General features: G+C 37.4%; 1 protein-coding gene across 1 annotated transcript in view; it reads left to right on the top strand.

Annotated features, from left to right (window-relative positions):
- Positions 1 to 23,831, top strand: part of VPS50 (VPS50 subunit of EARP/GARPII complex) — a 94,605-nt gene that overhangs the window by 66,616 nt on the left and 4,158 nt on the right. Inside the window, exons 21-26 of the mRNA XM_075746173.1 lie at positions 2,060 to 2,181; positions 6,301 to 6,381; positions 18,691 to 18,839; positions 19,640 to 19,736; positions 19,881 to 20,039; positions 22,372 to 22,493. Coding sequence (XP_075602288.1) covers positions 2,060 to 2,181; positions 6,301 to 6,381; positions 18,691 to 18,839; positions 19,640 to 19,736; positions 19,881 to 20,039; positions 22,372 to 22,493 — 730 coding nt within the window. The remainder of the gene's footprint in view (positions 1 to 2,059; positions 2,182 to 6,300; positions 6,382 to 18,690; positions 18,840 to 19,639; positions 19,737 to 19,880; positions 20,040 to 22,371; positions 22,494 to 23,831) is intronic.

Raw genomic sequence — 23,831 nt, 5'->3', positions numbered from 1 at the left:
TTGGGCAGTGTACAGTGCATAGCCCTTTGGAAAAGCCTAAAATACTCCCCAAGAGATTACCTTGAATATTCACGTCAGCTGCACAGATATTTTGAAATCTGATTGTCCAGAATGTGACACATCACCCTTATATTGTGTATGGGTTGCAGGTGAGTTTAAAAATGTGTTTATCACAGAGTAAGTGGAAAAAATCAGCCTGTGGCAATACAGAAAGAATATTCAGATAGCCAATATGAAGGTGACAGTTGTTTTGATTAGGGTACCATCCTCTCCCAAACATCCGAAAATTGCCACATAGGGCTGTGCTGGAATTGGCTGCATTTGGTTTTCTCTTTTGGAAGACAAATAGATTTTTTAAAGTTTGCTTTTCAGTTTATTCATAATGCTGTGGATCTAAACATTAATAATTAAGCGTAGAATTAACAATTGGCCTAAACTGCCAAATATTAAATATTGCAACCTGTGTCAAATCTCCAAAAATAACAAAATATATGCTTGCACGTGTTAGCAAACTGGGGCACAGATGTGTAGTATTCAAGCAGGGGGTCCAAGCCACATAGAAACCTGGAAAGTAGCAATCTCAGGTTATTGCTTGATTCTTCCCATAGTGCTATATCATCTTACCAGGTATGTAGCTGTATCATGTATAAGTCAAATGAATATCTTTACTGACCTAGACAAGTAATTGCTTAAAAAAAGTTCAAATAACTCCCTATACTAAAAGCTGATTTTGATTCTTTGTTACTCAGTTTCTCTGTTTAAAACAACATGTTCTGTATCGATTAGTAAATTACTTTGCTGGGCACAGCATTAACTTGAAAAACAGTGTTGTTGAGTACAGGCAAAAGAAATTATTTAAGCACCCACCCTCATGTAATTTTTTCAAACCTGTCACATCCAAACATGTCTGGAACATGAGAATTTGTTAAATGATCTGCTGTATTCTACACGCTGGGTGGATTGTATTTACTTTTTGGTTCAAAAATTGCTGTCTGTTACTATAATAACCCAAAGCTTATTATATATTCTTTATGTTTTTAAGATGCTAATCGGGCAAGCAGTGTGTTATATCTAAGCTAGCCAGCAGGAAACGTAGTGTCTCTGCAGTATCAGAGTTTTCATTAAGCACGCTTCTTGTATGACCTTATGAAAAGAGCCATGTCCTATGCTGGAAGACTAATAAATAACTAAAAACTGTAGGCCCTGTGAACCAGATCTGTAGGGAAGAATTTCTCTCCGAATCCAAATTATATGATCAGTTTGACTCAGCTTACATATAGATGGTCCTGAGTTGTTACTTGGTTCTTTGGTTTTAGGGTTTGGTTTTTTTTATTTTTTAAATTTTTGTTTTCCCAAGACGAATGTGCAACAACAGAGAACAGGAAGGAAGAGAAGGAATTATTCTTCTCCCTGGATGTGCCAGGGTCCCAGCATCCTCCTTTTCTGTCAAGTCTATCCCTCTAGATATGTCAGACATACATCTTAAACTTATTTGGGTTTCTTACCCCAGGATAAGAAGGAAGGAGAGCAGGAAATGCTGTGTCGCTGATGTGAAATACGTTATTCCTAGAGTTGGGTGAAATCCAATCTTGGGCATATCATTTTCATACTGTGCTTTTCTGACACTTAAAAAATATCCATATGTGCATATATAAACACAGACTAATGCATAAAATCTTCAGTGGCTCTATATATCATTTGTTAGAGACTACTTTAGGGGTTTATTATTTTTTGGCTGAAGGGAGCTGAAACTTGTAGAGAATCCAGAAGGTTGTATATTTTGAATTTGGTACCAGAATGCCAAGAATGGTTCCAAGATATTTTGATATGGATTAACATCCACATTTGGAGAAGTCTTGAAGCGTTTGTGGTGTCTTAGTCATCATATTTAGCGTTGTTTTTAAACCTCCCGATCTCTGAAATATTACTAAGTTGTTCTTAATCTATATTCATGGCTAAATAATAAATTTTGTAAAGCTGGCTTTGAGTTTGTCAAACTCAGCACTGTCTTTGTAGCACTTGTGCTGAGGAAACTGATCTTCTGTATTTGATTTTTAAGGAAAATACATGCAGATGATGAATATTCTGAAACCAATTGCATTTGATGTGATCCACTTCATGTCCCAGCTCTTCGATTACTATCTCTATGCAGTGTATACGTTTTTTGGCCGAAATGACACGGTAGGTAGAAACATTATTAATTTCCAAGTATCACTGTACACCCAGAACACGAATACAGAGGAGATCTCTCTACTTAAAATACTACCTAATATGTAATCTCCAGAAAAAATTAGTGGCAACAGGATGGATTTCAATGCAGGAGTAAGTAAAGGCTGATTAGATCAGCAATAAGGGGAATAAGTACTGGGAGCATCGTTATCACTGGGACATGAATCCTATTATGTTTTGAATAGATTCTGTACATTTTTTTCCCAGCAGTGATTTGAAAGGGAGGAAAGACAATGTGAAATACCTAAAAGTAGTGGCAGAAAGTGGGGAGCAAAGGAGCAATCTACAGAAGGAGAGTGGTGGTTTGGAGCCTAGAGAGTATGAGGTGATTTAATTTTCCTGTATGTATTTCTGTAACTTAGATAAGAATAGCAAAAGGAAGAGGAGAAGAGGGCCATGAAATTTAAGTAGCGACTCAGGTTTAAGAGGTTTGAAATACACTTTTTCAGATCTTGTATTCTTCTGTCAAACTAATTGCATTAATGAAAACAAGGGTTTTCTTGAGTCATCTTGTAGTTGAAATAAATGCTTGTTGGCAATGTCTGTACATAACGTAGATCAAGTTTCAACAGAATTGTCATAAAGCATTTATGAAAAGCTACGTGTAAAAACAATTTTCTCCTCTCTTGGCCCCTAAATTACTCCACAAGTAATATCGTGGGGTTCCAAATTCATCATCATCTGTTGGCAAATTGTAATGGATTTTCAGACTCAGCATATGGTTCTACATGGTTTTGAGCTGTTCTCTTTGGCAGGACAAATGTATTTGCACTTTGTGTTTAGAAGATGGGTGGTTTTGGGTTGGGGGGTTTTTGTTTGGTTTTTTTTTGTTAAGATAATTGATTTCCATTGGCTTAGTCAGTTGCTCTGGTATTCAGTGTTGCTGCTTTTTTTTTTTTTTTTTGCACCTCCCATTTTGTGTTTTTAAAGCCCATACTGAGTTCCTCACTCTCTACTTCTAACAGAGAACAGCACAGTGCTAGGCAGGTAAACATTATAGCAGATGGGTGGTGAAATTGTGATGTTTTTGTAGCGTGCCTAATTTTTGTTTTGACAGATGATTTTCCATGGGAAACATAGTGCTTACAAAGGGTCTGTGAATGTGATAAACCCTCTTGTAATGCTACTTAAATGTCCTCGTTCCCCATAGTGTTTATAAACCTTTAGAAAGTAGAGATGGGTGATGGTATGTGATTTAGACCACTAAGAGTGTTCCTGTTTTATTTTTATTTACAAAATACAATCAAATGGGATTCTTAAAAGTATGCTGATAATATAACTTCGTTAAATGGTTGAAATTATTTGTGAATATTGTGCTTGTGTTGTATGTGTGAGTTAGTACATGCATAAAGGAGAATGATTAATTGTACAGAGTTCATTGCCAGTTCAGTGAAAATTAAGGATTTAAAATATTCATGTTGACTTCTGTGTCCAGTCATAATGCTAACAGTCATAATGCTAAGTCATTGCACTTTCCAGAACTCTTTACAATGATTATCCTATGTAGTCAGTATTTGGCTTTCTTCATTGCCAAAAGTTGCACACCATTGTAACCAGAATTGCTCTTTCAAAACCTTTTTAATTTGTGGGATGCAAGTTAAGTCTGCCTTTCCTCCTTATCTCAAATTATGGAGCAACCTAACATGAAATTAAAAGAAATTGCCTATATTTAATATCTACTGATAAAGTGTAAGACATTCATGAATGCCACGTAATAATCTTCCTTAGCAGAATAAATTCGAGGTGAGTTTTAATTTTTTTGAGAAGACATTATAACAAGCTGTAAACCAATGGCCATTCTTATAGAAAACACTTAATTTTTTTACTTTTTTTTTTTTTTAAACTGTAGGGAGTTATGTAGAATTTGTGATGAGAAAAATTATTCTGTAAATTGTCTAATTACTAACCTTACTAGTTGGTCAATTTGTGGAATTTAAGTATCTATCATTTTGCATATAGAAATAGCAAAAACTTCCATGAAGCAAAACATTTATACTGATGAGTGACATGTTCTGTGTGAAGCCATGAGGTTCTGTCCTGTGGAAAAATGCTGAGCAACAATCTTTTTTTTGTTTTGTTTGTTTGTTTTTATTCCCCCCTCATACATATGGATGCACAATTCTGACTTCAGGCTGTAACTGGTTGCGTGATAAATCTGGATTTGTCATAGAATGGTTTGGGTTGGAAGCGACCTCAAAGATCATCTAGTTCCAACCCCCCTGCTGCGGGCAGGGACACCCTCCACTAGACCACGTTGCTCAAAGCCTCATCCAACCTGGCCTTGAACACTTCCAGGGATGGGGCATCCACAACCTGTTCCAGAGCCTCACCTGGGGCAACCTGTTCCAGAGCCTCCTGGGGCAACCTGTTCCAGAGCCTCACCACCCTCACAGTGAAGAATTTCTTCCTAACTTCTAATCTAAATTGACCCTCGTTCAGTTTAAAATTTCAAATGTGAAATTGCCATTTTTTAGAAAGAAATACATCATTATAGAACAAGTAAGTGAAAGTCACTGATAGCTATTGAAAGTTAGTAATTGAAAGGCAGAAAGATAAAAGTTTAGTGGCAGATAGTGTGGTGTGTGGTTTTGATGGTGCAGGTGCATATTTCTTAAAACGAAATTTAATGTCTGAAATCTGCAAATGTGTTTTTTAATACATGTATTTTTTTTCCCCTTTAAGCAGGGTATTCTTTCTGTTTGTTCTTACCTTAACAGGGAGAACAGCCAGTCTTGAATTTGCAGTCCTTATGGCCGTATCTTGAAAAACTGCTATATGATGTTAAGGAGGAAAATTTGGAGAATTAAGGATGTGTTTCTTAAAGGGAAAAAAGTTATTTTCTTTTTCACCCATATACCTGCAAAATCAAAGGCATTTGGAACTGATACTTCTACAGTAAAATTGTGAAGAAAAATACAAATTATTTTTGTAAAAGCCTACTTCACCTGTGGAAAGACAAAGTCATGAACACTTTTTATCAAATGTGGACACTAGAATAGTGATTTATGTCTCCTAGAGCAGGTTCTAGATTTCAGCAGAATGTACTTCCAGTGGGAATTCAGCTCAGATGTAAATTTTCATTGAATATATAGGAGCGTTGAGGCAGGGGGACATCTTTAGTCAGAAATGTTAGATGCAGTAAATGGGGACCTAAATTATACCTTTCTGTATTTAAAGGAGAGGGCGGGATGACATGAACTCGAACACTTCCTTCCCTGATTTAGTGCATTGAAAGGAAGTCTAGTAATACAGTGTATAACAGTGCTCTAAATATTGTTCAGTGAATTGCCTTTTGGTGTGAATCACGTACCAGAACTGTATTAAAATACTTCCAGATTCTTGACATAAATGCGTGTTTCTTAGTTGTGTGATTTCCACTTCCTTTGTTGTCTTAGTTTGTTCTTTTTTTTGTTTTTAATTTGAAGTATAAGATAAGTAGCTACATTAATTACACGTGTCGAATCAGACCCTTGGCGGGTATAGTTCATTGCATTTACCAGGAAATCAGTGTAGCTATATTGATTTATCCCAGCTGATCATCTGCCCCATAATACTTCTGAGGCGTGAACATGAAGATGGCACACTTCTCAGGTAGATCTTTGTAAGCACTAAGTAATAATGACTGTTTTATAAAGATCAATGGATATAATTTTACATATGCAAGTTAGGTATTTAATAAGGAATTACAAGAAATTATATAGCTTGAAAGAGGAGTAAAGAACATTTGGCTTGGGCATGGTATGCATACAGAGTCTTGGTGGGGGCATTGTGATGCACCATTCTGGGCTTGTCTCCCAAATGAGGAAATCTAGAGCCCTACACCCAAATACAGTGTTATAACTATAAAGGATACTGGTTGTTTATTGGTATGAATGGTAAGCTGTCATCTTCATAAAAGGTATTCGGGTCATTCTTCATGCCTGTGCAGTGTTGAGTGCCGTGACCTCCATTGATTATGTGCTAAAACTTTAAATTGTAGCTAGTGTTCGCAAACAAGTTTTGCTGTATCACTGTAAAGTTTAAACCACTGAGTTTTCCTTTCCCAACTTAAACAGAATGTATTTCTTCCAGTTTGAATCGACAGGACTGGGCCTCAGTAGCAGCAGATTACGCACCACACTGAACAGAATCCAGGAGAGTCTGATTGATCTGGTAAGTACCTGGATTCTGTTAATGCTGAGTGGAATAGAGGTCTGTGTAGGAAATTTAGGAATCATATTTCATCATAGCTTTCTGATTTTTATCTTGCTTCATATTTAGTGTCTATAATGACAAAAGCTTAGTTTCATGGCGTATCATGATGTAGATTTCATTATTGTATGGAATCACTTGTTTCTAATATACAACAAAACTAGTTTAATAGCTTTTGCTAGATGTAACTGTCCTGGTTCTGGCAAGGATAGAGTTAATTTCCCAAGGATCCAGGACAGGTGAGCCAAGCTGGCCGGGGGCTATTTCATACCATGAGACATCATGCTCACCATAAAAGGGGGCTAGTCGGGCAGGGGCCGGTTCGGCGTGGCTCCGGGACGGGTCGAGCGTCCCGTTGGTTGGTCGTCGGATCGGTAAATCGTTCTCTGTTATCACCCATTGTTACTATCTGTTATCAGCACTGTTGTTGATTGTTTCCCTCTCCCTTGCTGTCCCAGTAACCTGCCCTTATCCCAACCCTCGAGGCTTTGCCCTTGTTTTTCCGTTCTCCTCCCCATCCCGCCGGGGGAGGGGTGAGCGAGCGGCGCGTGGCACTTGGCTACCGACTGGGGCTAAACCACGTCAGTAACAACAGAATTATGTATTTAAATCTTATAACGTATTACACTTCATGTACTAGAGACAGACATTCCCGTATTATCCTTATTAAATGAAACGGTTTATGAAAAAAAGCCCCATAACAACACAATAGATGACTCATTTTTCTTCAGTAAAAGAGTAGCAAAACTATAAGCCATCCTGAAGATCATTCACCTTACAAGATAATAGAAGTAGTATACTAAGTCCTTCATGAAGTCATTTCTGAATTGTGGGGAACTTTCATGGATGTATTTTATAGATTATATTCCATTGGTCACATCATGAGTTATTTTCAAAATGTGAAAAGTAAATATGGTGCTTATGTCACACTGGTACTAGATTTCTGTGCTTCACATCACATTATAAAGGGTAAACAGGAGACTTCGGGTAGATTTTGTGGATTCAACTGAGCAGCAAAGTTTATAAAGAAATATTGCTAAGAACTATGCAAAAATGGAAATTTTAAGTTCTTTTTTTTCCACCTAAATATAAAACCCTTGAAACATTATGAAGAAATTTCCTGAGTATCATTAATGGCTTGTATAGTAATTAATATCATGGATGCTGCAGGAAGGATTTATTTTCGAAGGCTTCTGCCTTAGAAAGAAGTAGAAGACATATGCTCTACTCTGATTTTTCACAAGGATTTGGCACTCCACAGAATTGTACTTTGTGCCTTTTTAATTCCTTGAAGTATTATATCGAATTCTAAACTCTTCTTTCAGAGAATCTTCTTAAAGGGTTTTGGGGCCATTTCTTACGGAGTCAGTAGAGGGAGCATAAGACAACTAATAGCACCAGACTCCTATAAACCAGAAAAAGGCTAGTCATATTGATATTCATCTAAAAAGCAGTGTATTCAGAAAGAAAAATTAATTCTTGGAAGATCTTGCAAACAAATGAGTTAAAGATTATGGAAAAATGGAAGTTATGTAATGAATTTTTTAAACTTACTGTATAGTCACAGTTCCTGAGAGTGCTTTACAGACTTGAATTTTTTTATCGGTCAAAATAATTTTTAAAAAATCATTTCTAGGAGTAAATTGGAAAAGTAACAGCACTTCTTTTTCTACCCCTGTCATTTAGTAGTGCTGTTACAGATAATGTTAGTGTCAATTGAAATTAATAGCTATGTTCCAGGTAAGATGTGAAAGGAGGAAGAAATATTAGCTAACTGCTATTGACTTAAAGGCATTCCATGGGGTTTATTAATATCTTATGAACTTATGCTGGTCTTATGCTATAAATGGAAATTTTTCACTTTTTGATTCATGAGGAAGACAAATTCTTCTGGATATTTTTATTGCCTGCTTATTTTTAAGAGTTTGTGAAAATAGAGATTAATCTTTACTGTGTCATAAAATGGGTATTTCTCCTGATTGTCTGGACTGTTCTGGACTGCTGTCAAAATTTTCCTCTCTTATCTTAGATTATTGTAAACTGCTTTCTGAAAATACTCATGTTTGTGTTGTAGGGTTCAGTCTTATGGCCTGTTGGGAATTTTAGGTTTTTTGCGTTGTCTTCTATTCATGGTAACTTTATTAAGGGCTATTATTTCTGTTGCATTCCAGTTCCTGATTGCAGCATCTTTCAGTATTTTATTTTCATAGAGATAGTCTGAATCTGATAGTTCTGAATCTGTGACTAAGGCTCTGCCAGAACTGTATGTAGATCAGAATAGTTCCTCTAACCCGTGAAGGCTGAGCTCTATGATCTGTGTCAAGACTCTTTAGACTGGATCATTCCTAGCTTTTCTCTTGGACTTTGTCCATTCCTTTTTTTGAGATACCAAGTGGATGAAAGCCTATTTACTGTATATTTATTGTCAGGAGTTAGAGGAGTACTTGGAGGTTTAGAGGCCATCTCCACCAGCTTTTTGTAGACTTTCTGTAGTTTCTGTTTGGGATTGAAGTAATACTATCTAATTTATATGAGATACCTTTTTAGGATACTACTTTTATATTATTCAGCTGCATTTTAAGCTTCCTTTGTGAAGGAAAAAGCAAAGTGGAAGGAGGGGTTCCACTTCTGGCAAGGTAAAGCCAAGCTGCACTTAACGTTCTTCCTTGCATCTTTCTAGCATTTCATTATGAAGAGTGTGGAGGTCGATTGAAGGCGTCCCCTGTAGATCCTTATGGAGCTGCTCTCTATATTCTAAGTTTATACTTCCCTATTACCACAGTGCAAGAAGTGTCTGTCTTTTTAATATATACTGTACTTACAGTATACTGGCCATACTTCAGAAATAAGTACTATCCTGGTTTTCATCTGGACCACTGAGAGACAGTTGGGTTTCTGACTCATGGCCACTGAGCAAAAAGGCTGCAGCAATTCAAGTGCTTTGTCTCCTTTTCCCTGCATCCCTCCTCATGCATCACATACCCCCTGCTTCTGCTGGAGCCTCCTTGTCCCCTCTAAGCAGTACTCAGCTATAGCTGAGTCACTTCACTGTTTCACAATCTAATAATTCATAGCAAAGCCAACTGTGCTTTATGAACTGCAGCAAGTCCACTGCAGTTTAGATTCATGTTTTAGGCTGTGAACAGGAAATAACGGAGATGTGAACCTGTGTTCAGTTGTGTTAACTTCACCACAGGGCAATAATGTGACACCTCAGCTGTGATACATATTATTTGCTGTGATACATATTATTCACTGTCCGTATGCTGCTCCTACACTGAGATAATAATAAGCATTATAGTAAACAAAAACAATAAACACCAGACCTCACCACTTCACTTGGAAGTAAAAGTGCCTCACCTCCTCATATTTATGATACAAAAACATGTTTGTAATTTGGATGTTTTTTTAATTTGGATGTTTTGTATGATGTAATCAAAATGGCAATGATGAAGGGACTTTATAATGACGATGATGAAGGGTCTTAACTCTTTACAAGATTGAGCAAGCATGTTCTTTAGGCACTACTGCTTTACGTATACTTCCTGTTTCAAACTGTTAGAAATACACCAATAATGAGGGGTTGTCCAGCTATGGCTTTTGTTAATCCCTGCACTGCTAATGTTGGTATTGATTTAAGTATGGTCTGAAATTTCTTTAGATATATGAATTAAATAGGTTTAGTTAAAAATAAATATAAAGAGGCCTAGCATTATTGAAACTGTATTTGCTTTGTTATAGTAAGGTATATGGAAGCATGCTGGGAGCTTGCAGTGATTGAGTAACCAATTTTCTGTGTCTAAACTACTTGTCTTTGCCTTAAGAAAATACTTGTAGGCTAACTCAAAAGTATAAAAAATACAAGAACTTTGAGTATGTATTTTGAAGTAGATTAGGGTACAGTTTCATCTCTGAGAGATGAGAACAATATGACTTTCAAAAATTTGTTTGGATAAGTTGTACTGAACTTTATATATATATATATATATATATATATATATATGAACGTCATATTCAGGCCTTTCCACAGCTACTACAAAATAGCTTCTGTACAGATTTCTGCTGTGCAGCAGCTTCAGAGCTTATAATTTGGATCCTCCAGAAATAGCACTCTACAAGCTGTGTTTCATTCATACCAGCAGGATGTATTAAAAGGGAAACACAGAGAGAGAAGAGTGAAAGGGGAGGAAGAAGTGCTGTTGTTTCAGCCACTCTGTAACACTAAGGCACGGTTTTGATTAGACCAAATACATTGAAGCAAGTGCCCGTTTCTGAGCTGTGTGCGTCTCCCCACTGACAGTTCCCCTGAGTGGGATGTGTAGAGGTACCTACACACATTCGGTCCTTGTGTTTGTCATTTCTAAGAGGACTGTGTGTTTGCAACAGTAGCGATGTGCATATTAGTCCACTGAGACCAGTAACCCCCCAAGTGGGTACCAGGCGTCAGTCAAATTGATGTGATCTATGATAATTGGTGATTCGGAAGAGAAATTTCTACTTCTGATTCCTTGCTTTATCTGTCTCTAAGCATCATTCTTATCTTCACAAAATGTAAGTTGATTATGGTACTGCCATTACCTAACTATTGTTTGTAAATGTTCTGTGTATGCAGATATCTGCCTTGAGTGATACTGCTGCTTCCAAAAGTGAGATTTTTGGGGCAAATAACCATGGAATATTCATAAATTTTTCATTGCAAACTGGCTTGCTCAAGTAAAAGTGAGATTTAGAATGAAGTTTGTTAGTGTGCCTTACAGCAGTAGAAAATAAATCACTGCAGTAAAGTATGTAAGTATTGCAATGCAATATATAGAAGAGTAGATGGAAGGAGTCACTGGTATAAAGAAGTACTGGTTAATGTATTTTAGATTGTGTCTTTACTTTAGGTTTTGGGCTCTTTCCCCATAAGGTATCTATCTTTTGGCAGAGACAGTAGGTTAGAGAATGATGGTACAAAGATGGAAAATGTAGATTTTTCAGTTGTACAAATAAGATAAGGAATAATGGGAGGAACAATTTTTTTCTTCATGCTTGACTTGCCAACCCATCTTGGCTTTGACCCTTTGATGCTGTGGAATGGTACAGTTCAGTTACTCTAATCCCAGTTCTGGAAACAAACAATTCAGTTTTACTTAACACATCACAGCATAATCCTGCATTACTTAGTGTGGACATGTACCCTGTTACGTCCTGGTTTGGCATACCGGTGAGCTCTGGAGACTCAAGACTGTGGAATTTGTTACTTGACATGGCAATGCCTAGCATAAGATACTGTTCACTGAAATGGTAGCTGTGAGCGCTAATTCTTGGTGAGGTTTTGTTTGGCCAAAGGTAAGTTTTGCAACTTACAATCCTTGCTTGGTCTCCTGCACCTTCAAAGAAAAATAAACCTGAAGAAAAAAAACAAAGACAGACAATTTGTGGGGTTTTTTTCTTCCTCTCTTTGAAAAGATTTGTACAACATAGATAATGACAATGTTTAAGGTGTTGTGTGAATTGCTTGTCAAGGGAAGAGAACTCTGCGTATACAAAAGAAAGTTCTGATGTGACAAGCACTTTGAAAATATGCTAGAACTTCTGCAGCTGCGTTGTTTCCTCACGTGATTCACTTACAGCTCTTCATACGACTTTTGTTTGTTTGTTTGACTATATTATCCAAGTAGACTGGAATGATGTACTGAAGTTTTCTAGCTTATTTCTTTGAATAATTTTTCTGGGTTTTGACAACTGCTTTGTCTCTCTTTGGGCAGTCACTGAGCCATCTCATTTTAGTCACTTCAGACTTTTTTTTGCTGGGCACCCAAAACTTGGGCTGCAGGTGTATGCAGTCACAGCTGAGCACCTGGGAACCAGCAGCAGCTCCTCCTGAAAATCTTTCTTTGGATAAGAAAAATGCCACAGTAAAAATGTGTGCGACCGGACCGATTGGCTGCCTTGTTTTTGTAAGAAAGTGGTTCAGGTTCCCAAGGGTGGGGCAGTGGACGTGCTTTTCTGTGCAGGCTCAAGTGAGATTTATTTTTTAAAACATAATTAATGACTCATTTTCACAGTTGTCTATCAGCACACAGCGATTCCTGATAGAAGCCTTGCTGCATTAATTTAGACAAGATAGTAAACAAACTTGCTAACTTTTGGTAATTTTTTTATGCAAAAAGTGTACCGTTTAACTTTGAACATTAAGAAATAAACGAAATGCAAAGATCTCAGAAGCTTTTACACAAATTTTATTGATGTCTGTTACTGAAGTCAGTGGAACTGACCCAGCTGAGGTTTTGGACATGTTTGTTTTGTGACAAAGAGTATGGAGGATCCACACTCTTGAAATTGAAAACCTCACGCCTACCACAAAGCAATGCTGATTGACTCAGGCCTGGGGCCAGTGCGTAGAGCATGCACTGTAAGTGTTGGCCAGCTTGGGGATCCCTTGCATGGCATTTCGTAATGCTGTAAAGGTATCGCTTTTGTAAATAAATAGAAAATTAATAGCATGGTTTCTCAAGAGGGTTTGTTGTTTGGTTTTTAATGATCTCTCTTACAGTGTGTTGAGTGGTGATCATGGTAGTAGGTTATATTGTTTATATTTGATTTAGTTTCCTAAGGGCTGAGTCAAGATTATCCACTTCGTAAGCTTTGTGCCCCTCAGCAAGAAAATATTAATCTTTCAACTTAGAACATAGTAGGAGTATGGAAAAGTACCATTTTTAAACCTTAGCACTTTTACATCATATTCAAAAAGCAGTTACCTTTGAATGCAATGTGCTTTTACAATTGGTTTTACTTGTCATTTTCAGCATCAAGTTGCAAGAACTGTTAGGGATGTGTAAGTTTAAGGGGGAGGGAAAAAAACTTACTTGTTGCTTTCAGTACATTTATTCTAATAAAAAAATCTTATATATTAAGCAATTACCTGAAGTCAGTGGAGCTATTTTCAGACAGCTTTTGAATACAATAAGGGGTCATGCTTTCTTTGATCAGTGCTTATTTTCTGATACTCTATGCTCATATTACAGAAACTTACCGATTACAGTTTTCTAAACAGGGATGATGGAGCTAATCTTGTCTTAGGCAAACATCTGGGGTCAATCTGCTTTTCCTTCTCCATCAGCACACATCAAGTTCTTGGTAACGGTGTCGGTATGTCAGAGCTGCTGTAGACTGTTCGACTACCAAAACCTTTTCAGGTAGTCTGATTTTTTTCCATGCCTTTCAAACACCACTTATTCCTTATATCAAGATTTCTTCAGTAACATTTAGAGGTATTGCCATTTGCTCATAGCAGAATCAAAACTAAAATTGTTCCTATTGTGCATGTACATTAATTCAAAACAATTGTAAAGCGAAAGTCTTATGCAAAATGTATTAGGTCAGGAAAAGCTCAGTTTTGAAAGATTATTATTGGTGTGATCTACAGAACTTTGTGTGTGGGGACAAGTTGTGGTGTTTACTGGTTTTTGTTTAAAGTTAGTGGAAGCAGATGATTATAATTGTCAACTATCTACACCATAAATGGCAAATGATCAGTTATTTTGGTCTTAAGTTCTGTTGGATAACTCAAATAAATACATGTTTCTGAGCTCACGATGAGATCAAGCCCCACAAAAATACTCTTGCAAATTGGATGTCAAACTTTTGACTTAGAGATTTTATACTTCTAATTTAGATAATTAGTTTATAGTCTCCTCTTCCAACTAAGATGGAAGGCTTAACAGAGGTTTGCCACAGGGTTCAGCCTAACTATTGAAATAAAAATGTTCTCTTCTTACAGAAGACATTTTTTGAGGAAGAGATTGAAGGAGAAGCTCGTTCTTTACACAGATTTATTCATTTTTTTCTTCCTATTCATTACAGAATTTCTTCCTGGGAGTAAACAAATACTAAAGTAAAATACCCAACAATTAATCAAACAATATCACGCTCATATTTATTTGATACCTTTATTTGCTAATACATGCCTTGCTGTTGTAAAAACACGTTCCAGAGGAAATCAAATTCAATAATAGTTATCACATAAAGGTACTTCCCAAAACACACACTATAGGTCATACTACTGCTAATAGCAACCCTTAAACAGGTAAAGCAGTCATAAGCCTGCTTTAACACTTCTGTATCCTGGTATTTCCAGGCCTTTATAGCAAAGAGGCTTTTATAAATAATTGCTAGTTGTATATGCAAATCATGTTTAGCATTAGAAAACTCAGTTCTTTTACTATGACAGTATGAGGGAGTTTGACTAGGACTAGAGAAAAATGAGTAAGTAACATCTGCCGTAAGGTGTCTGCATGGGATGTTGGTTAACCTGTGTTGCTGTACCTGCTACAGTTGATTTGATTATTGTTCAGATAATTTTGGTGCTTTTGATGAATTATCTTAATTTTTTAAAAATCATTAGTTTTTTCCTGTTTGGCAAGGAAGGACAAAAGTGTCTTTTAGTTTGTATCAGTTCCACGTGTACCTTTGAAATTATTTTATCAAATCCATATTTTGCTCAGGTTGCTTACAAAGATGTTATGTGGGCTGTAATATGCTTTAGATACATCACAATTCCACTGTATCAGCAAGACCTGCTACTCCGACACAGAGGAAAGCTAAGCAAGTTTGTTCTGCTTTGCTATTCCTGTCTGCGTGCTTGATGCTGGGTGCTACAGTGAGTTCTCAGTGTAATTGACATTTCTTGGAATTAAAGTTGGTCTGGCTGCTATTTAATTTCCTGGCTTCTACTCTCCTCCTTTGTTGTGCCCACTTTCAGTTTTAGGGGACTTTACCTGTTCTCCATGTACTCAAAGGGAATTTCTGACAACAGAGATTGTCTTGCAGATTTTCTTAAATTACAGGAAGGGTTAACTTTAACAAGTCCAGTCTATTGCAAAACATCTGATTTCTTTAAATAGTCTGTAGCCTTTTTTCCTGTTCCAGCCTGAATGTTTTGCCCCTTTATTGCTGCTTTCAATCATTTGATCATTTCTGTTAATGAAGGCTGGAGGAAAAAACACATGCATCACTGAAACCCTTTCAGAATGATCTTGTGCTTTACTTGGGGATTGGCATGCCGGCTGTTTCCTTGGGCTTTCTTTTTGCTGTCAACATGCTTTTGCAATGCCTGCTTTTTAGAACAAGTCATGAGAATGAAACGCTTATTCTGTGTCTGGCCAGTATATTTGAACCAGAGTTTGACTCCTTGGTTGAACCCAAGCATGTCTTTGATTTAGCCAGTTGTCGCATGTACATTTTGTGTCTTCAGGTGCAACGCAATTTCGGCATTTAAAAGTTTCACAAGATGTTTACCTTCATGGGAAACAGGTAGAAAAAAAAATCATTTAAAATGTATCTCAATACTGAAGAGACATGCAACTTTGAAGTGTGTTAAATATAAAATTAGGTCTTGATAGTATTTGTTTTTTTCATAATTTATAATTAGTCTTTGAAAGAAACAAAGATGCTTAAACCTTTACCACTGATACTCTTCCCCCAGCTCTGTGGCTCCTAAGAATAGAGAATTGGTTGGTGGACTGTGGATTTGTTTTTTTATCATGCGTAAACATTTCAAAGCTGCTTTTTTTTTTTTTTTTTTGTTTTAGTTTGGGTTTTTTTGAGAATGACATGAAGTGAGAAGGAAAAAGAGAAGAATTTTGATAGTTAATCAATGGTGTCTTTGGCTCAGTTAATATTTTTGAAGAATTGACCGTTATGCCTAGATGATCAGATGTTGTTGCCTGCATGTGCTGTACTAATGGATGTGCTAGGTGGGGATCTTCAGAGCTGCCTGAAAGAGCTACATGAGTTTTAGCAAATATCTAGGCCTTTTGGCTTGTTTTTCCATCCTGATAGACTCAGCAGAATGCAAACTTCACAGTATTGTGAAGTGTCTGGCCGGTTTATTTGCAAATTTATCTGGCTGAATGTGAACACAGATCAGAGCAAAGAAAATTCATTTTTCAAATAACATAGTGATGCAGCTAGCCTTTATAATCATTCCCATGCTCAGTGCAACTGTATCTGATAGCATTTACAATAAGCTTCTTTTAGAAGTTTTATCTTCTGCTCATTGATCTATTTCTGTGAGATCTTTTAGTGCTACAAATGATGTGCTGATGGCATTGCTCAGTGAGCAGTCTTTGTTTTGAATGTTAGAATTTCTGTGGGGATCCTTCAAGGCTCCCTGCTTTATCTGCTTTCTGCTTCTGTAACCAATTACAGAATTTTTTTTGGAAGTCTGAAGATACTTTCCTCACCCTTGAAAGTGAGAACTCCACTTTCCCAGTCTGCACTTTGTTCCATCTGCCGTAGCCCATCTATATGTTTGTGTTTGACGTCTTCAGGAGACGCAGAACTGAAAGAGCCTTTCTGAGTTAGCAGATCCAGCTCCCTGTTGCCTTGGGCTGTCACATCACAGGAGGCAACTTTCAACTGAAATCCAAGATAGTTAAAGTGGAACTTGTGATCTTCTTGTTCCTCCACACCTCAAACCATTTTTAATAGCTTGGACACTATTATCTTCCTGGTTGTCTTACATTCTTGATGTCACTTTTGGCTTGGCATTCCTTCAAGTGGTAAACACATTCTGATGCTGCTTTGTCTGCAGCAGCAAAGTTTTGATCTTTCTGCTCATTCTGTATCACTTAAATTCTCACCAAGTCCTTACACGTTTTAACATAATCAATTTTTTCCTGCTCTACCTCTAATTGCTGCAGTATAACCACAATGAGTCTGTCAGACATATTGCTCCCAAAATAACCTCCCTATTGTTTTTTCCTTTTTTTCACCTGATCATCTGCACAGTACCTTTTCTCTTGGCTTTTCAAGTTCTACAATGCATATTCTTCCTTGTCTCAATCCTGATACTTAGAATGAGTTAGATCACCACTTAGTTCCATCAATGTTTCTAGTGCTCACTGGTCTTTTTCTTAGGCAAAACTGTCTGAAAAATGTGTGCATAGCAATGATTCTGTTTAATGTCACTCCTCACAGTTGTTCTCTGCCGTGTAGCCTAGAAGAAACTCCTGGTGACTGTTGTGGTCAGCTTGAGTCTATTTTTCTTCCTCTTGTTCCTGATTCTTTAGTTACTTCACTGCAATTTCCTTTCAATTTAGTTCTATCTCCAGTTGGGAAAAAAGCAACCAAGCAAACAAACAAAAAAAGCCCCCCCCAACAACCAAACTTCAAAGGTGCTTTATTTATTATCATCTTTTTGGCTTCATCTTTGTCCGATTTTACAGCAATCTGAGAATTATGCTGATTTGGTTTTTGAGTCCAACCATAAATGTCATGTTTAAGTATTATTGTTATCATAGTGGTTGTGTGTTCTTATGTTGCTTTACAGCATACACGTTGTGCATCTGATCTTGCTTTTGAAGAAATTATTTTTACTACTACTTTGTTACTGTGTTATTGCTCAAATGTCTTTTCATTCCATATAAAGAGGCTGATTTCTTGTAGCACCTTTCTGGCTACAGAATTTCTATCCCAGGGTCATGGAAGGCTCTTAAGAAATCAGTGCCATATCATGCCTACCTTCTTTATCTGTTCTGGGTTCTATATCACTTTTGCTTTGTAGCATTTCTTGTATTTTCATAGCCTGTATGTATGCAGTAAACAGTGTATGAGTAATTAATCTAAAGCCAGAGCTAGGTTTATGTTTTCATGCCCTGATACAGCTTTGGCAAATAGCTAAGCTTGAGAAGGTGTCCGTTTATGTATCTACTTAGACCAATATGATAGCTCTGGGAATTTCTTCCTTCTGTGATTCCTCTTCTAGCTGTAACTTGTCCTTACATTTCTCAAATGTAGAGGTTGGGGTTTTCCCTTTATTTTCCCCTTTTTTGTCTTTTTTTTTCCCTTTCCTTCCCCCGCCTCCCTTTATCTTTTTCTTCTTTTTTTGCTTTTTTTTTTTTCTTCTTTCCCCCCCCCCCCTGCCCCCTCCTTATTTGGTTGCTGTCAGATGGAAGAGTCTACCAACAAGGGTGAGAAGTCAGCCCCCCACTAGGCAGTTGGGCTAAAGCCTATATGGGTGTTAAGAAAGAAGTTCATTCTCTGTCTTTTCTTTTTTTCCCCCCCTGAGATAGATATTGATCTACATGATGTGATTTTTTTCACCTGTTTGAACACCATGCTGTTCAAATAGAAAACTCTATGCTGCCTTTTGATTCAGGCTTGATTTAAATTACACCTTAGAATTACAAACATTCCTTCATCTTACCTGTCATCTGAAACTGCTCAGCTGGAGCCATTCTTGCTGTTTTCCTGGTTTTTCAGTTGTTTAATTCTCTGTTTTAGGAGGTCTCTGCTGATGCCACAGGAACTCTCACAGCTGCTGAAGAGAGAAAGGAGAAGGTGCCAAGCCCACATCTCAGTCATCTCGTAGTTTTGACATCTGGCAATTCACTGTATGGTTTGGCAGAGAGAGTGGTGGCCACGGAATCCTTGTAGGTTATTTACTGTACACTGTGTTTTGTGGTCACTGGAAGCTATGGATTGTTTAAGAGATTGTGATTATGAGCCAAAACCTTCTTGACAGGTCAAAAATTCCTGCTTCTCAACGTGATTTTAAATATGAGTTATAGAAGTAATTTCTTAAAGGTAGTGGGACCTAACCATCTGGTCTAACCATCTGCCAGCACATGCCGTGAAATTTTACTGCAGCTAGTCCAGTAATTTGCGACAGTGCAAGGCCAAATCTAACAGGAAAAATCTTTAGTTTTAAATAGGGTAATGGGAGTATTTACTCTGTATGGTTCATTTAAATCTTATATTACTCATGTGCTGATGGCTGAGACTCAAAACTGCTTGGTTCATATTGGTTTGGCTTGGATCGCAGTGTTCTTTCCAGTGGGTGGAAGTTTACCTGTGAAGAAGAGATTATAACGAGCGAGTAACACAAAACTCTTACAAAGGGGTCAGAATAATACTGAGAGTCAGGTGGGAATTCTTTTTCCCTACACAAGATGACATTTAAAGATTAGAATTTTAAAAATGTATTTTCACAGGAGCCTATTTGGTTTTGCATTCATTTATACTTAGAAAATATGCAATCATATTTTAAAATTGTCAGAATTGAGAATACTTGTTGATATGCTGGCATGAAACTGGTACGATTCTTCTCAGGATTAAATTTTCCAGGGTTACGTATCATTATTGCCAAATGTGTCAGCTGTAGGGTAAAAGTTGTACAGAGACATGCCAAATGGTGCATTTAGTTCACAGTGAATTTTCTTTGCTTTCAAAGGGTATTTCTGGCTGAGCAGTTTGAATTTCTTCAGCCTCATCTTGATGCGGTGATGCCAGCTGCCAAGAAGCCTTTTCTTCAGCAGTTCTATTCTCAGGTCAGAATTGTATAATTCACAGCTGATTTTTAAACAGATTTGAAACTCCTACAATATGGTGCAAATACTTGTACATCATAGTTACGTATTGCTCTTACTAGCCAGAAATTTACTGAATTGAATTTTCTTTATATTCTGTTTCAGACAGTGTCAACTGCTAGTGAACTACGTAAACCAGTTTATTGGATTGTTGCTGCTAAAGCTATTGATTATGAACAAATGCTGCTTCTCATGGCTAATGTGAAATGGGATGTGAAGGAAATCATGTCACAACACAATATATATGTGGATGCTCTTCTAAAGGTGAATACTTTCTCGGAAATGGTGTGCTAGAGTTTATATAAATATTAAATTACTGTAACACTTCATTAAAACCGTTAAAGTAGCATGGTTAGAGCAATACAGCATCCTGACAAATGGTAAGTTATTATCAGGAGGTCTGTCCAGAATTTTCATTATTCTTGCTGCTAGCAGATTGTTTTCAATGCTGATTTTTTGACTGCATAGTGGGTGAAAGTGACTGCAGAAGTTTAATGAGTTTCATGTCTAAGTCTTGAATGGTAGATAAATTTATAGTAAATGGAGTAACATTGAAGAAAATCCAGTGGCCTGAGATAGTGGGGTTTTTTATAACAATGGCTATTTGCTGTTCTGCATAATTCTGTTGGTTGTCTTTGAGCTGTATCATAGGGGCTATAGGTCAAACCAGCACCGATAATGATCGTGCACTATCAAACTGAAGTTGCTATGTTTAGAAGTTAGCATTTGAAAAGGAAAGTAAAAGGGAAGTTCTTCACCTGACTTCTCAATTGCATTCAATAGAAGTGGTTATACAATTGCTGTGTCTTGTGGCATACAGAACCAGTTCTTGGGAGGATCCCTGTCTCGTACTTTTATATATGCCTAAATTATATTTCTAGGTCTTTAGAAGGAAGTTCTGGCAGTGGTGGAATTATACTAATTCTTACAGAGGAACTGAAAATTTTATTTTAAAGACATGTGATGTATCGCAGGAAAAGTTACGCATCTGTGTTGAATAACAGTTTTGGTTACAGCTTTGTACTTTGTAGCTGTTGTCTGCTTAAAAAAAAATCAATGCAAAGAAGGGAGAATCTGGTAGAGGATGATATATCATTACACTGAATTTGACTGGATCTTTGTGATTACCCTTCTTTATGCTGCCATGGCTTTTGGGAATCAGTTTGTATTTACATTTGGTCTCTGCAATAAAACTTTTTCATTTTCTGAGTGTGCAACTGGTGATGAATTTGCTTCAGGACAATCAGGGCTAATACCATTTAAACCCATTTCTGTTCATTACATTATATAATCAATAATAGTTGCTACAGAAGCTTTTAGATTAGTGCTAAGCAATTAGTGATTTGCTGTGTACACTGGGACTCCAGGAGTGTCAGATGTAAGCACAATGTTTCATGTAATAACCAACTACTTTCAGCCATGTGCACACACATGCAAAATTCTATACTCAGCCATAGAATGTATGGAAGCAGATAAAGCAGGGAAGCAGGAGTGTTCAAGAAGTTCATTAACACAGAGCAGTAGGCATCCTCATCTTCAGAAGAGTGAGTTGTATGCTGGTTAGAGTGTGACATTGTGGTACCCTGCTTCTTCCTGCCAAAACTGGTTATTGAGATTCCCTTCTGATTTTCTTCACTTACTGAATTTTTGATGGGGGGGTGGAAAAAAGGAGGAGGAAAAAAAAAAAAAGAGGGAAAAACCACCTGGATTAACAGCCTTGGAATGAATTTATTGGACAAGTACAGTCTTAATAGGCTGCAGCACAAACTGCTTTTGCTGGTTACACAGAGCAGTTCATTATCAGTCTGCTTTATATTTAAGTCATTTGATACTTTTTTAAAAGAGAGAGATGTTAGTCACTGGCAGCAGACTTCTATTTCATTTTATGTAAGTCACAAAATCATTGTAGCAGTAATTATATTCAGTTATGACTATGTCACTCACAGTAACAGCTCAAATCTGTCCCGGCCATGGACGTTTCAGGTGGAAACAGGTGCCTTCCTTCTACCTGTTATCTAGTGTTATAGTGTGCTCCTAAACTGTTAAATTTGGAATTTTCCGTCTATGCTCTCAGCTCCTTTTAAAGCAGCAGGAAACTATCTAATGCAAAAGGTTGAAGAACAAAAAGTGGTTACAATATTTCCAAGCTTCTCTTTGAAAGTTGATGGGGAGGGTATTTAGAGGGATAAAGAGATCATCACTGGATTTTCTTCAGTGGCTGCATACTGACTTTTAAAAAGTTAAAGATGAGTTTAGGGAGTGAGGCAATGAAAATGGCATTTGAAGGATTAGCTACTTCATTAATTTTCAGAGGTGTCAGTTTCACAGAGAACTACACCTCTGGGGAACAGAGCAGTATTTCCTTTTTTAAAAAAAATTACTGAGGTAATATTGTGAATGATATGCTAGAAAGCAGTATGCTTTCTACTTTGCACATTAAGCTTGTCTCTACAGTTTGTGTCTGTTTAGCTTCTCTGCTTTGCTCTTATTTTTCAGTATTCTCTTTCATGTGCATTTCTAATTTGTTGTTGCTAGGGATGTATAGAGTATGATCCCTTTTATGCTAAAGGAATAATGATCTTTCATGTTTCATCAGGAGTTCGAAGAATTTAACAGAAGGTTGAACGAGGTGTCTAAGAGAGTCCGTATTCCACTGCCAGTCTCCAACATCCTTTGGGAGCACTGCATACGCTTGGCCAATAGAACTCTTGTGGAAGGGTAAGTAGTTTGTGAAAGTCTTGCTTTTGGGCAAATACATCTATAATGATAATGTCTAACGTTCTCACTTTGTAGTGCACTGGTAAGGTCTTGTGCTTTTGGGGAGCCTAAAAATTATCAAGGCTTAACATACAGCTTAGCAGCTGTTTCACAGAGCCTGGTACAGCATTAAGCCTAAAGGGGATGGTCTTGTACCTAGGTACTGCTGAAGAATGGCATTGAGTGTTTTATTGAATCATTCGAAGCAACATAGTTCTCTTTCAAAGAAACTTCTGAAAATTATCATTTCTTGACAGAGCAAAGAAGAAACTTAAAGTGTAATTGTCAGCATCTCTGTGGCGATGTCATTTGTCTTTGCCAGGAAGAAAGTTGTCAACCCTAGTAGTTAGAGTAGTGATGGAGTGGGATTTTTCCAAATTCATCAGGAACAGAAAGGTGTCTTAGTTGGCTTGGTCAACAGAGGCTCAAGCACCTTAGTCAGGAACTGTTACACCTTGCTCTTCCCTCCCTCTCAATTAGTGTCCCAGTCTTTTCAGAGTCAATATTGTAGCCTGAGTATTGTAGTCTTCTCATTCACTGCATTTATTTTTGTGTTCTTGTCCCATTGCTACCTATGTCTGGGCTCTCATCACAGCTTTTTCTGCATTATAGAATACGTGCTGTCTTCCGCTCCCTCTGCATATGTTTCTATATTTCTTTCCTGGTTATCTTTACCCTAATGCCTATTTTACTTCTTTCCATCCCACTCTCCTGCTGTCTACTCTAATTTACAACATCCTTCTCCAAGTGTTAGCTGTCTGTTGAGGATCATCAGCTTCCACTGCTTCCATCAAGCCATTGCTTTTAAACTCATGCCCGTTTCTTTTCATAGAATCATAGAATCGTTTTGATTGAAAAAGACCTTTAAGATCATCAGGTCCAACCGTTAACCTAGCACTGCCAAGTCCACCACTTAGACCATGTCCCTGAGCACCACATCTATGTGTGTTGTAAATACCTTCAGGGATGGGGACTCACCCACTTCCCTGGGCAGCCTGTTCCAATGCTTGACAACTCTTCTGGTGAAGAAATTTTTCCTAATGTCCAATCCAAACCTCCCCTGGTGCAACTTGAGGCTTTTTCCTCTTGTCCTATTGCTTGTTACTTGGCAGAAGAGACCAACACCCACCTTACTACAACCTCCTTTGAAGTAGTTGTAGAGAGCGATAAGGTGTCCCCTCAGCCTCCTTTTCTCCAGACTAAACAACCCCAGTTCCCTCAGCCACTCCTCATAAGACTTGTGCTCTAGACCCTTCACCAGCTTCATTGCCCTTCTCTGGACACACTCCAGCACCTCAA

This window comes from Balearica regulorum, chromosome 2, assembly GCF_011004875.1.
Source record: "Balearica regulorum gibbericeps isolate bBalReg1 chromosome 2, bBalReg1.pri, whole genome shotgun sequence".
Lineage (NCBI taxonomy): Eukaryota > Metazoa > Chordata > Aves > Gruiformes > Gruidae > Balearica > Balearica regulorum.
The sequence above is the reverse complement of the archived record's forward strand: the minus strand, read 5'-3'. Positions and strand labels throughout refer to the sequence as shown.